The 15,217-nt window shown below is 36.3% G+C and overlaps 1 protein-coding gene across 16 annotated transcripts in view; it reads left to right on the top strand.

The window, feature by feature from the left end:
- Positions 1–15,217, top strand: part of WWP1 (WW domain containing E3 ubiquitin protein ligase 1) — an 87,531-nt gene that overhangs the window by 15,983 nt on the left and 56,331 nt on the right. For 5 of the 16 annotated variants that reach the window (XM_075141533.1, XM_075141532.1, XM_075141531.1 and 2 more), the window contains exons 1-3: positions 12,281–13,994; positions 14,418–14,532; positions 14,640–14,778. In XM_075141533.1, the coding sequence (XP_074997634.1) occupies positions 13,956–13,994; positions 14,418–14,532; positions 14,640–14,778 (293 nt within the window). In that variant the 5' untranslated portion in view covers positions 12,281–13,955. Of the gene's footprint in view, positions 1–10,827; positions 10,919–12,162; positions 12,259–12,280; positions 13,995–14,417; positions 14,533–14,639; positions 14,779–15,217 lie in introns of those variants that run through there. The other 11 variants (XM_075141546.1, XM_075141545.1, XM_075141544.1 and 8 more) reach the window with 5 other exon arrangements.

Here is a 15,217-nt window from a genome sequence, read left to right as displayed (position 1 = left end):
AGTATTTTGATTAAATATATAAGTTGTCCATGAATATAGCTTTTTGCTGGAAGCTTCTGTTCACAGGAGAGGTTTTATTTTTCTCCTCACATACACCAATAAATTACTGGTTGATAAAAGCTAATATGTTGACCTATATAATGTCTCTTGTCTGTATCCCTAGTCCATCACACCTAAAACAAAGTACTTCCTGGGCTTCGCAGTATATTCCTGGTTACCATATATTTGGTCAGAAAGGAGAATGGAATTGCAGACATTTTGAATTAGCCGGTAACAGTAGATCTTAAAAGGGAAGAGGACATCTGAAATGGAAGAGGACAGATCAAATTTTCATGAAGAACAATGAATTAATTTTGTCACCAACATCAAGCAGAAAGTTCAGTGGTTCTCAGATGGCCATATTGTTTGTGGAGGATATCCCTTGCTGATAAGCGTAGTCTTTCCATTGTTTCTTAAAGTAGCAAGCAGGCTTGTCGTGTTCAGGGAAATAAAACTTTGACTTTAAAGTTCTCTATTTGCTTAGGTGTAAATATTATTGTAATTTTAGTTGTTGATGACCAAAGCTATCTGTTTAGGGAGTGTCAAGTCTTAGAATTTTTTTGTTTATGTTGTTGTAGGCAAGACGAGTTGTAGAAACGATCCTTTACTATCCTGCTCAGTTTAATAAAGGCCAGCACATTTTTGGGTCTACCAGTTCTTCTCCAGATCTGAAACAGATCTGGTCTCTATTTGTGTGTAACCAGTTTCTGAGATGAAACTTTCCCAATGTCAAAGGGAGATACTCTTAATTTTTTTAATGATGTAGAATCACTGGTTCTCTCTGTAAGGAATACAGTTAACATCTGTAGCCTTTTTTTTTTTTTTTAAATCAGTTAATTAGACGTACATTCAATTTGCTGTAACAAAATTAGAAAAATATTGTGCCTTTGGTGGGGATGTGATCAGAATATATGTGAATTTAAGGGTTCTTGGTGTTGAGAATGTTCACTTCAATTTAATGATCCTCCTGAGATTAGCAATCATTGCCATTTTTATTGTTGCTAAGTAGTGAAATACACTTTCAAATCAGAATTGCATTGAATAAAAATTCTGGATTTTGAAAGTCTGAGTGGAAAGGAATCAGTTAAGAAATTTACTTCCGAGATAAGAAAAGTTCTTTTTTCTTTTCTTGTTTTTGTTCTTTGTTCTTATTTTCACATCAAGAAACTTGCTTCCAACCTTACATTTTTTGATATTGTTGTAGAGGAGTCATGACTCCCCTCCCTCCCTCCCTCCCTCCCTTCTCCTCCCCACCTGTTGAAGGTAAACCCTTTTTGAGAATTGAAGAGGAAAAGTGGAAAGTTAAGTTTTGTTTGGTATGTCAACAATTTGATTGCTTTTAAAAGCTGTCTCTTCTATTTTGAACTATAGTATAACTCCTTTAGTATGCTGTTTTAGGAACTCTATTATCCTAAAAGCTACTATACTGTCTCTAATTTTTCTATTTCTGGTTTTACCACCACTTAATAACACCTATTTTTGGTTTTATCTTGTGCTTTTATGGTACTGGCTTTTTCGATAATGTAAAAAGGCTAATTGTTGCAAGTCTGCTAAAGGTTTTGGACAAGTGACCAGTGATTTCAGGAGGCTGTAGAGGTCAGAATCTCTGTGTGCTGTAGCTGTTCTGATCTTCTGGAGTGTGAGGTGTGGGAAGGAGGGGTGTTCTTGCGAGACTTTGCCCATGGCGGAGCATGCAGTACAGCAACTGTGTGTGAGCATCTTTCAGGAAAAAGACGGTTGTTCCACTCTGCTGAGGAGAGTAGGAAATCATCCACATTTCTAGTCCTGCCTCCACATCCTCATTTTCCACTGAAGGAACAAGGAGGTTGTTGCCAGCAGCATTATTCCATCTTGAAACAAAAGTGTGTGTATGTGGAGGCAGGAAAACAGGAAGGGAATGTCTGAAGTGTAGAGCACAAATTTGTATTGCTAATACTGTGATAGTGCACATATTGTTCAGTTTTACATCTAATAGAATTGTGACAGTTTTATGGTAGCTTCAGGTAATCCAGCTCTAAATAATACTGATAAAGGCACGGTCATGTCGTTGGATACTTTGTTAATCTGAACCTAAAACATTTTTTGGTTTATTTTTTTTTATTTTAAGGTTTTCTTACATGTTACTTACAATCAAAGTAACATGGCCTTTCTGGTGTTTGTGTTTACGCTTTGTAACTAATGTCAGTATTGTTATTTTCCCATGACTCTCCATAGAACTATTTATTATGTTAAATAGCCATAGGTTTTAGAGTTTCAGTTCACTTATTTCTTCCTCACCCTATCCTTCTTCCTTCAACCTTTCCTACCTTTTTACTTGGGGAGGGCAGGAAAAATCTTGAATAGATGAGCTTCCTTGTTTAGAAAAAAATCTATTGAGAAAAGATTTTTCTGCATTTCCATTCTTGTTTGGAAGATATGCTCTGATATAGGAAAAATATTATTTATGGCATTATGGTGATTTTACCTAGCCAACTTAATTCTTACTTATAGTAAACTGAATTAAGGATGTTAGTGAAGAGGTTAGTAATATTTGGGCATTTTGCTCATCTACTTACTTTGTCCTTGCTTAGTGCATTTATACAACTAGATCTCAAGTTTTCTTATTCTGGTTTTGGGCATTTAGGAATACTTTTGATTCAACAGTGCTCATTCATGGTGTAATGTGTTCATGTTTATTTTTTCTCTTCCCTTATCTACCATACTCTATATTATTTCTGGAACAGAAGTGTCAGATTAGCAAGAGAATAAATCAGTAGTCATTAAAGTACCGTGAGTAAGCTCAAATACATTGTGATTGAATATAACTAATTTTAAATTACAATTATATTTATTTTCTGTTCAGTCTTCTGTCTTCTGAAACTGCAGTCAGTTTCAGCCGAGGGACACAGTGACTTGTGAAATTCTCTACCACAGCTTTATGGATGGTTTCTGAGTTCCTGGCTATGTCATTCTGTTTGGTTAGCATTTTTGTTTGTTTGTTTGTTTGTTTGTTTTTTAGTGGGTTGATCTTCTGTAGGTAATTGGGGGGGGGGAGGGGGGAGACCGCGCTTCTTGGATAAATATTCCCTTGATTTGCAGATCTTCTGATTTAAAGTTAAATTGAAAAGCCATGCTGCATAACTACTTGTTTCTGCAGATTTAACATTCTTCCTATATTTTAACTGTTCTGTGTGATAGGATTTTCCATCCATTGTGAAATGATATCACAGGTAATTAGACCCTACTCTCTTAAACTTGGTACAGGTTTTTTTTTGTTTTACTCCTAGATTGACTCCTGTGGTATCATATGAGTAAGGACTCTGTGTTGGTTGTTGTACTCTTCTACATCTGAGATTCTTCGTTCTTCATGAAAAATCTCCTCAATTACTAATTCAAAGCATCAGTCCCTTTATAAATATGTGTTTGCTGCTCCGGTGATCTTTTTAGCTTTCAAATTCACAGGAAATACTATGATTTGTTTCAATATAGCACAATAGTAAGTCTTAAACAGGTGCATTCATTACCAAACGGGTAATGTAATTTAAAATGTATCTGCTTAAATTCCATGAATAAGTAAATCGTCTACTAAAAATCTACTACTGAATCATCCACTGAAGAGTAAATTAATGAAATATCCATTAGTGTGGTTGTCTTTTATTTTTGATGTTTTAATAGCATTTTGAGATTTAGAGAAAATTCTTTACAGAAGTGTAAATTTATGAATGCTGTTATTGTTAACTAGACTGTCTTCCTTGAAACTGTCGATACACATGAATTAGGAAATGATCCTTTAATTTTTTAATAGACTACTATGTCAGCCATTCCGTGGTTTTGCTAGGGTCTTATTTTGTCCTTATTGATCTGTAGTTACCCAAAATAATTTATACAACTGATGTAATATTAATGTTTAAGATATCTGTTAAAGGCATTAATAAATAGATTGTACTCTTCCAGTTGATGTATCATGTATGTATCATGAGGATGGTTTAGCCAGAAGCGATGTGATAAGTATGGTCTTTATGTGGCTCTCAAGACTCTCTCTTAATTCATTTTTGGTGTCCAGGAATTTTGAGGGAGTGAGGGTTGTATGTGTCAGTGAAACGGTTCTGAAAGTAAAGCTTCATATCCTTTAGTGCAATGAAGTTTCACCCAGAACTTAAATAAAGAGGTGTAGCAAGTTCATATTCAGGAATGTGTGGTGACTGTAGCCCTGTTAGAATTAATCCCCTGATTTTCAGGAAGATTATAACTACAAGGATGGTGACTCTTACATTGTTGTATGTAATCCTCTTTTTAAGATTGTGTAGAGATAACCTCAAAGATTTTAACCCTTAATCAACATGTTCAGTAGCCAAACTGGGCATTTATTTTGAGTAACAAGAAAAAGGGATTTAGGGCTGAGGAAAAAAAAAGTGTGTGCATGATGCAAGAAAGCAGTAAATAGTGCCCATAGGACATAGTGTTCCCTTGCCCATTAGTGGTTAGGGCTGGCGTTATTTGAAATAAAACTGTTTAAGTACTGGTATCTTGCTTTTGACGTTATCCCTGGTTGTGAAAACTTCTCAGTCCTCGAAATGAACATCATCACTTCACTTCGTGTAATTGCCATCGCATCCCTTCCTTTACCGAGATCAGACAACTTCTTTAGTTGAAATTTTGGTTATTTTTGGCCATGCAGATATAGTTTCTTCTGGCTCATAAAGATGGGAGGCTTCTAGTCCTTGAAACTTCCAGTTTTTCAGTATTTGAAGAATTTCTAGTTGTAGAACTTCTTTTAATCTTTCTCAGCTTATGAAAATTTTTACTTCTAATGAGGCAAGAGAGTGATGGTGTAATCCCATCCTAGTGCAAGTCTGTCAGTCCCTCTGCTGTGTGACTTCTTTACTGTCCCTGCTTAGTTTCATACAGTATATGCTTGCGCTCTTTCTGTGCTGCAACCTTGCCACCCAGAAGCCTGAGATTTTAGGAAACATTTATGTCAACACTGTTCTTTTAATTCAGTAGCCTTTATTTTTGTTTTCTACATGTTCCTGATATATTTATAGATGATGAGCAGCTTTACTTCCAGTCTTTATTATTTTTAGACTGCTCTTTCATTGTCTTAATTCTCCCAGTAATGCTCTTCATGTCCTGTCCTTTTCGTGACTATGACAATCAGTACTAGTACCTTACACAATGTCACTACTGCAAACAGTTCATGTGATAAATAGGGTTGTCGTCCCATGTCCCATCCCGGCCTCCCCCCCATGGCTGAATCATGGTAGTAATTTTCCTATCAAAGGCTAAGGGGCTAAGTTTTGGGTTATGCTTCTCTTCTTTGATTGTGCAGCAGCATTTGTCATATATCCAGACCAGCCTTCAGGGAGTAATAGGTGTCCAAAGCTCTAGATAAGATCCTTCATCTTGTACAATGTAACTTGGCCAGCTTTTCTTCCTGAAGGCTTTGTTTACCTGGAAGAAAGACGTGTTTGACCGAGAGTGAGTGTGACCCAGTATGCATCAGGCAGTGAAGACGTTTGTTTGTTTGTTTGTTTTTTCAATGTGATAAGAGTAGCTTTTTGGATCTTGAATGCAAATTACAAACATCATGATATGAGCAGGCTCTCTCTTCTCCCAGGAGAGCCAACCTGCATCAGAGCTGATTAGACAATAATCTGTTAACTTCATTTAAAAATGTCAGTAGTTGAGTTTGGATAGTTATTGATGAAAATAACTGATGACTGAAGCCTTAAATAAATTTTTTTGACGTATTCCTGAAAAAGAAGTTACTAGAAAAAACGATTAGTTTTCTTCTTTTGACTCAAAGAAAATGTAATGTTTCCTTCCCCCTTAATTCCTAACCAGTTCTTAATTCCTAACCAGTTAAACAAGAAGGGGGGGGGGGGGGGCTGCAGCTTTGGAATCTTTGGAACATGGTGAGACCAGAATCAGTCAGTTCAACTAATTTGCTCTGTTCAGTAAAGCCCTTTTGAATATAAAATATGACTTAACACTTTCTTCATGTATTGTTGATAAAAAGCTATGTTTATTTAAAAAACTCTAAATGCTTTTTTTGCACTTCCATATATTTTAATTTGTTTTTCTAAATAGTATTTGACATACATGTTAATGCAGTATTTTGTTTACAACATACTAAAAATTTGGAACTGTAATCATTGCTGTGTAAATTTACTTAGGTGTATCATATTGGCAAGAATATAAGATAGACTTCTATTATAGAAGGATGTTCATTTTACAGGGGCAGAAACAGAACATCGGGGCACTGTTGGCGTGGGATGCAGTCATGTAGTTATTGCAGAAGGATGCAGCCCCTTAGCCAACTCCAAACCTAACTTTGTTGCATCTCCATCCTCTGTTGGGATCTCCCTGGCATTGTAATAATTTCTCCCAGGCATCATGGTCATTTTTTCCTTCAAGGGGAAAGATGCAAAGCTAAGTGTAGTGAATTCTCACCTCCCTGCTACCAGGAGATTGGCAAACATGTGTTTGCCAAATGCAGTTAGCAGCTTAGTAGCAAGCACAGCCAGAACCTCAGGTTAGGGCAGGTGGTATGCCTTGCAGATAAATCAGCACCTGAAACCTGAAGTCTGAGGAGATAAGGCAATGAACTGTCTACCTGAGGACTTTGACACAGTTTATTTCTTTATTTCTATATTTACTTTGCTTTGTGCGTGCTAGGAGTGGATTTAAAAAACCCCACAAAACCCAACCAACCAACTAAATAAAAACAAAAAAAAACCCAAGCATTTTAGATCTATGCAGGTTGAACAGTAGGAGGAAAAAAAAACCAGTAAAAATAATCATAATTTGTCAGTTACAAAAGTATGTCTAAACTAATTTTTTAATGTATGATTGGCCGCACCTCGAATACTGTGTTCAGTTTTGGGCCCCTCACTGCAAGAAGGACATGGAGGTGTTGGAGCGTGTCCAGAGGAGGGCAACGAAGCTGGTGAAGGGCCTGGAGCACAAGTCTTATGAGGAGTGGCTGAGGGAACTGGGGTTGTTTAGTCTGGAGAAGAGGAGGCTGAGGGGAGACCTCATCGCGCTGTACAACTACCTGAAAGGAGGTTGTAGCGAGGTGGGTGTTGGTCTCTTCTGCCAAGTAACTAGCTATAGGACAAGAGGAAATGGCCTCAAGTTGCACCAAGGGAGGTTTAGATTGGACATTAGGAGAAATTTCTTTACTGAAAGAGTGGTCAGGCCTTGGAACAGGCTGCCCAGGGAAGTGGTTGAGTCACCATCCCTGGAAGTATTTAAAAGACGTGTAGATGAGGCGCTTAGGGACATGGTTTAGTGGACATGGTGTGTTGGGTTGACAGTTGGACTTGATGATCTTAGAGGTCTTTTCCAACCTGTATGATTCTATGATTCTATGATTAGAACTAGATTGCAGATCTTGGTTTCTTGTGAAGAATTTGAGTTTACTTGCCACAGAATCGATCACGTTGCTGCTTTGATGTTTTCCTGTCAGTGGCCTCCAAAGTGGGGTGTGCAAGACCATCCATTGAGGTGCGGGAAGAAAATATTAGGACTTGCATTTTACCTGAAAAATAAGAAAGAAATTAAGCTCTATTTAATATACGTATTGACATTGGTACCCTCACTTGGTCCGTATGTCAGATGGTCCTGTGTCACGTATAGTTCGCGAAGTGTCGTGAGGGCGGATTTAGTATTCCACAGTGTGGAGGGGTCACAGTAAGCACCTTCACTTGTTTGTTCGCTTTCAGTGTATTGCAATGTATGCACTTTACATGTGGTTAGGTGGATTTATTCATTATATTACCTAGTTTTAACTAAACTAACCCTCACAAAATGGGCAAGTGGCTTAAAAAAATTAGTGCAAAGATACCACAGATTGAAGATAATACTAGTAATGTGAGCACAAGTGAACAATAAGAACATGGCAGAGCTGGCACTTCTCCTACTCCTAGTATGAGCTCCTGGTCAGCCGCATTATGAGGTAAAAACAATGGCAATTAGATCTGACAAGATGTTGGCCAAAAAAATTTGGGTTTATCAAGAAGGCTACTTGAAATATGGATGTACATCCACTGTCGTTAATGATGAACCTCACCCTAAGAGAATATTGTACCTTGAGATACCAGCTCATGATAGTATGAAACCATCACAATTAGCAAGGATTTAAAAACTAAGCATCCAGAACATGAAGACAAACCTCTACAATTTTTTCAGCAATGTTTAAAGTTGTGCGATTGACAACTTTAAGTACTTAAGTACTTTACAAGATTTCACTAAGCTTGATAGATCTTTAGAAGCCTCTTTTGAGGTTTCTCAATAGCAAAAGACATAGAAGCCACATACTGTTGGGGAAACACTTGATCTTCCTGCTGCAGTAAAAATGTCTGAAATAATACATGGAAAACAGTATGGTGACAAACTATAAAATGCATTCCTTTGTCAGCAGATACTGTTGGAAGATGTCTGGAAAATATTGCCAAAGATTTGAAGAAACAAATATTAGAAAAAATTACACAGTGTGGGAGGCTTGCTATACAGTTGGAAGAAAGTATAGATGTTTGTAACATGGCTCAGCTTACAGTAGTTGCTAGATTCTGTGTCAATAATGAAATACACAAAGAACTAAGTCACTAAGGAAAGACGTACTAGAGAATATACATTCTTAACAGTAAATGACTTCTTTAATAACAACATTTTTTTTTAAATGGAAAAACTGCAAATGTAACCACTGATGGAGTGGCTGCTTTGACTGAAGTAAAAAGGATTCTGGGGTAAGGTTACAAGGAGAGCACCACATGTGGAATTACTTCACTGCATCATGCATAGGCAAGCAATAAGGAAGTTGGAGCCAGAAGTGCACAAAGTGCTGCAGGATGTCATCAATGTGGTTAATTGTATGAAAACAAGACCTTAAAATAGTAGAATCTTTACAATAATTTGTAATGACATGGGGAGTGACCAGGAAAATCTTTTGTACCATGCAGAGGTTGGCTGGTTATTATGGCAAAGTGCTTAGAAGAGTCATAAAACTTAAAGATTAATTATGCTTCTTTCTTTCACAAAAAGACTAGTGTTCTGACTTTGCTGACCTGTTCTGTGATGACAAGTGGCTGTCTGAAGTATGCTGACTAACAGATATTTTCCAAAAAATGAAGACACTTAATGTGTCCCTTCAAGGGGAAGGTGACGTTTTAACAATGAGCAAGAAGGTGACTGCTTTTTGAAAGAAACTTGTGCTATGGAGAGAGCATTTTGAAAACGGATGTTTGGAAATGTTTCCATCATTGTGTGATTTTGTTGTCAGAAAAGATGTGTGTCATCTATAAAAACCCCTATATCTGTACACTTAAACATGGAAACAGAATTTCCACACCTGTTTGAAAGTCTTCCAAATGAAGAGTTTCAGGGGGTTTTGAACCCATTTGTTAAAAAAATTAAACTGCAACATCTTCCATTAGTTTGCAATAACAACTGATTGATATCGAGCAAGATGGAAATTTACTGGCCAAATTTCAAGAAAAACCTCTGTATAATTAGTGAATAGGAATGAAAAATGAGTATCATGATTTAGTAAGTGCAGCCAATGATGCACTTTCATTTGGATGTACGTATCTTTGTAAATTGTTTTTTCCAACTATGACAGCCATTAAAACTAAGTATTGAAATAAACTGAATTTAGAACCAGACCTTCAAATCACTGTATTACAAAGTGTTAAGCCAACATTTTAAAAAATGATGAAGCATATTCAATTACATGGCTCTCTCCAAAAAAAATTAATAATTTTTTTAGCGAGAGCAAAAAAGTTTTTTGTACCGTTAATAATAAAAATTATTTAAAAACACTGTTTATTTCATCTTTATCTCATCCTTTTTAATTTCTATTTCTATATGTTTTATAATGTACAGAATATACTAGTACACTAGTACCTATATATAATTTATAAATAAATATACACATATTGGGGGGACGTGCTCAAAAATTTTTTACTGATAGAGGTGCACGAACAAAAAGGTTTGGTAACAACTGTTCCCATATTATTATTGATATCAATTAATGTTCACAGAAATAAATATATGGAAGGTCATGAGGGCATTGAAAGTGTATTTTAAATGTACGTATTCTTTTCTCATGAAGAATAGTTGTCTGTTAGAAACAGAGACTATTGTACTTCTGGCTTTGTTTCAGGTGTAGTAATTCAGGAGGATGGAGTGATGTTGTCTGCACGTGCTTTAAGTGCTGGGAGGCCCCAGCTGAGATCAGAGCCACACTATTTTAGTCACCGAATGATAAGATGGGGTGGCCCTTGTGAAGTGCTTACTGTCTCAATAGATGAGGGAAGTGATTTGCAGGTGGACTGTAGTGGTATAGAAAACTGATTGCAAATCTAGGGCTAGAATTCAAATGTTTGTCTGAATCACTTGTATTATTGCTTGAGTGAATCATTCTGGGGACAGCTTGATTTTTTAAGCACATTTCAGACGTTTTGTTCATTTGAAGTTGTTGGTACTTAGCTCATCAGACCATAAGCATACCTTCTGGAGGTAGGAATATTGATATGTCACAGCTGAATTCTTTTTCTTGCCTTATATAGTTGTTCTAAACTATGTAAATGTATGCATTACTGAAGTGTCTTGGCATCCTCAAAGGTAATGTGGGACAAATTTCCAAAGTAATTGGCTTTTTTAACTGGTGTTATGAAATAATGCTTTCTGCCATACCTAAGTAACATTTGGTAACTTGCTGATTAGTTGAACATTTTATTTAATAGTTGTAACTACCATGCAGATATAAGTACTTTTTAATAAGCTACCTGTGTGCTTTTTTTTTAGGCTAAAGCCTAAACCTCTGACATGGCCACAGCCTCACCAAGATCTGATACAAGTAACAACCATAATGGAAGATTACAGATGCAAGTAACAGGCAAGTAGTGATTTGTATCACGGTGATATTTACAGGAAAATACATGTATTCTAAAAAAGCAATCTCTGAAATGAGTGTAAAAAATGGATCAGTATAGTTAATACTTTAATTAATAACTTAAATGTTACAGTTAAGAATATGACTATAATATATGTAGACGAATTGAAGCTAGGTAGAGGTTATACAGTGAGTTGGATGACAGGGTTTAATGATCTCTTCAAATTAGAAAAAAATGAGATTCAATATAACAGTAGGGAAAAATGTAAGGAATTTTGTTTGGGAACAAATAATTAATGGGACAAATTCTATAGAGGGATCACATATTACTGAAATTCTACAAAAAAGATGGGTGATTGTAGTGAACCCCAAGCTGATAATGGGTGCAATGTTATAGTGAAGCTGGAGAAGAACTGGAGGAGATCACAGAATCTGCTAGCCCTTCAAAAGATTAAGGTCTTTGATTTTACATATCAGGTAAACATCTGTTGAGAATAATATAGGTATTCTGTATTATCCTTAGGGCAGCAGGTTGGATTACACAGCCAGATGGAATAATTTAGGTTGGAAGGGACCTTTGGGGATTTCCTAGTTCACTCTTCTGCTGAAGGCAGGGCTACCTTTGAAGTTGGATCAGGTTGCTCAGGGTGTTGTCCAGTTGAATTTTCAGTATCTCAAAGGCTGCTTTCCTGGGCAGCTTGTTCTGGTGATAAACCACATCACTGTGAAAATGTTTTTCCTTCTATCCAATTGGAATTTACTATGTTGCATCTTGTGACTCTCTACTCTTATCCTTTTATTGTGCTGGTTCTCATACTTTGAGGCAGAATTCAGCCATCTCAGTATCTGCTGGAAGGGAAACACAGTGGGCTACAAGCAATTTGGAAATTTCTGATTGTGTTGGGAACACTTTTTTCAATAGATGTTGAACAGGCCAAGTAGGTTATGCATTTTGCTACTCATGGATAAGAACTGGTCAGGGATGTGACAATCAATGTCAGTCTTATGCTTTTTCTGTGGGACGGCAGAGCAGAACAAAGACTTGTTGTAGTCTGAAGATAAGCAAAATGCATCTAGGTAAACAAGTTTGATAGCTTATTATGACAGTGTTAGAGTAGTTAAAAGTGAAAATGTTACCAGCAAGTAGTTATATATTGTGCATAAATATATATGCACATAAATATGTGTGTGTGTGTGTATGTATACAAGTATTATTTTACCGTTGATAAATAACTTGAACTTTCCAGGGATCCTGAGAAATCTGGAAACCTTGAAGTAAGAATGAATGCATGACCAAGAATATATTTTACGGCTATCTTGAACAAAATTTGGAAAAAACATGAGTAAGATACCATGTCTTAAAAAAAGCTGCATCTCAAGATGGATGATCCAAAGATGGCCAGGTTATCTGAGAAAAAATACATTGTTGGAGAGTCCCCAAAGTGGATATTTTATCAAGTTAGATAAGAGAGGGACCTTAAAACTGATTAACTTTCTGTAAGAATCACATAACTTGATAATGTGATGAGTCATCAAAACTGGCAATAACTAATAGCATAGATGGAGCCACCTGCAGATTAAATATATGTAACTGTAACAAAGTGAGTTACACGAATGACCCGTAACTTCAGATCCGTGTATGCAGAAATGATCATTTTGATATCCTGTACTGTACTGCTCCTTATGTAAGTAGTCATGTATTTTTCTGGCACTGGAGCTTCTCTTGACTTCAAGAGATCTGGTTCAAGGATCAAAGTGGGAAGAAATCTGTATAATTTTTAGGATTAGTTTTCTGAAGGTTTAGTTCTCCAACCAGTCTTTATTGCAAGATCAGAGGAACACCAGTGGCAGTATAGGGAAAGAAATGGGAGATAAAGGAGTGTGGGACTGTACTATTGCTGACCTGCATGGGTTTATGCTCAGATTAGTTTATGCTGCTGTGGAATCTAGACTTATATTTCGAGAACTATACTGAAAAAGCACTTTTATAAAGGCAGCAAGAAGCATATACTCATTTTGTAGACAAGGAAATTCATATGGAGTGGTAAGTGACTTGTTCGAGTTTGGACAGTTAAAGCGTGTTGCTGACAAGTTTTGCCATCAGTATTTTTTCAAATATACTTGGCGAGAGACCTTGTCTTGTTAGTTCTTTTTGAAGTCTTTTGGTAGTGTTTGTTACTTACTCCTAATTTTTTTAAAAGAAGTCCTAACCAAAAAATGATAATGGTCTCCTTTCATGTTTGGGGACTCAAAACTTAATGACTTAAAACATAATCAGATAAAAGTGGGGAAACTAAAAGGAAGCTTGAATATTATGACTAAATACCTATATTTTAACAAATGTTGCAGTTGTTTTTAGAAAGCAAAATATGAGGAAAAAATGTGGAAGAAGTCGAGGTTGTTAAAGCTTAAAAATATATCATGATTTCAGGTGAAAAAATATGTCCCATGTGTGGAATTATGTTTTTAGTCTTCTACATGTAATCTCATTGTTATCAAGGCTGCAGTTCCCTTTTATGATATGTGACGCATGACTTAGACTGGACATTTCAAATGTGAGGGAGTTAAGTGTGCACCTTTTAATTGAAATTAAGTAAAAGTCCGTGGCTAATGCCTTTAGAATCTTGGATGGTTACATCCCACTAACTTTTAAGTAACTAATGTATATGTCTCAGAATACTGTAATCCAGAAATACATGACAGACCTTTTTTGTCTCCCTTTCAGACAGTTTAGTTAACTTCCACTTATGTTTGAATTAGCAAGTACCATACAGAAAAGTAACAGGGAAGGATTATTTCCAAGTGGCTGAAAATATTCAGCTTTGCTTTAGTTTGAAAGTGAAGGGAAAGAGAATCACTGAAGTATGGGAGGAATGACAGAGAAGGTATAGCCAGCAGGTAGGTACAGCTGTGAGTCCATCAATGTGGTCTTCTGAAGACAACATCTGCTTGAAATAAAACTTAAAATGTTGGCAGTTAGGCTGCTGTTGGTTTTTATAGTGGCTTCTTCAGCTGGGCGAGAAAGTAGGAGAACAGATTTATGTTCAGGAGCACTGAGGACCTCACCAGTGATTCGGAGGTAAAAAATAGCTTCTTTGGTCATTTACTATTTGTTAATTGTTGAATATTTAGCTGAAAGTTTTAAGTTCATCTGCAAAGCTGTTTAAGTAGGGGAAATTTGAGAGTTGATTTCTTAGTTTTAACAAACTGATGTGTTAAACCACAGGTTAACCACACAGGTAATATAGGCAAGGAAATGAAGCTTTGTATACAGTCTTTGCTGTACAGGGACATTTTGAAATAGGCCTGAACTGTATATGCTTTCATAACTACATATCATTAAAAAAAAAAAGTCTGCCTCTCAGATGTATCACACTTAGATATTTTTCAGTTAAGGGAAGAGTAGGGAGAACAATGGGAAAATAAACAAAAGAACTCACATGTTTTTCAGTGTTGATCCCTAAAATAATTGTTGTGCTGTCTCTCCAACCCATCCTGCCAGTACGTGGTGAAGAGAAAATGTCACACTTCGTTTCAACTATCTGACAAAGTAGCTTTTGAAAATAAAAGCTACCATTTTAGCATTGACCTCTTTATGTTCAGGAGAAGCAGAAAAGGTGAGGGATAACATTGCCATGCTGTGTTTCATACATTGTGTAGGCAGTATATTTTCTATTTTTCAGCAACAGTATGCTGTTATAGGTAAAGCAATGTATTTCATTAGTTTCTAGTGCCAAACTGAAACGGAAGAAGAATTGGTTTGGAACAACTTTCTACACGGAATTAACTGCAGATGGAGAAATTAAGAAAACAGCAAAATCAAGTAGTTCTTCAAATCCAAAATGGGATGAGCAGCTGACAGTGTAAGTAGATTTTTTGGTTGTTTAATACTATTTATTAGGCAGACATTGCAGGCAAATATTTACTAAGCTTGGCTGCCTACGTAGCTTTCTCTGGCTGTTGATGACTAAATGCAGACATAAGATAATACTTATCTCAAATGAAATTTTTTTTCTCAATTCTTACAATGTTTAGAGAATATTTTTTGTACGCAGAGTGTTCCTTGCATACAGTTGCTATACGTGGTATCCTCTTGATATTTGTTAGCACTGTGGACCATTCAAGTTTAAGATTCCTCTCTAGAAGATGTTACTAATTGTAACCATTAGCCACTCTCAACTTTAAAAGGAAAAAAAATCTCAGCTGGATAAGTAGTAGTTATGAGGAAGGTCACTTTTTCCTTTAAATTTCCTAATGAAGGGATACACACACAAAACCAGTTTATTGCAAAGTGACCTTGCA

This window comes from Calonectris borealis, chromosome 2 (assembly GCF_964195595.1).
Source record: "Calonectris borealis chromosome 2, bCalBor7.hap1.2, whole genome shotgun sequence".
NCBI classification, from domain to species: Eukaryota; Metazoa; Chordata; class Aves; order Procellariiformes; family Procellariidae; genus Calonectris; species Calonectris borealis.
The sequence above is the reverse complement of the archived record's forward strand: the minus strand, read 5'-3'. Positions and strand labels throughout refer to the sequence as shown.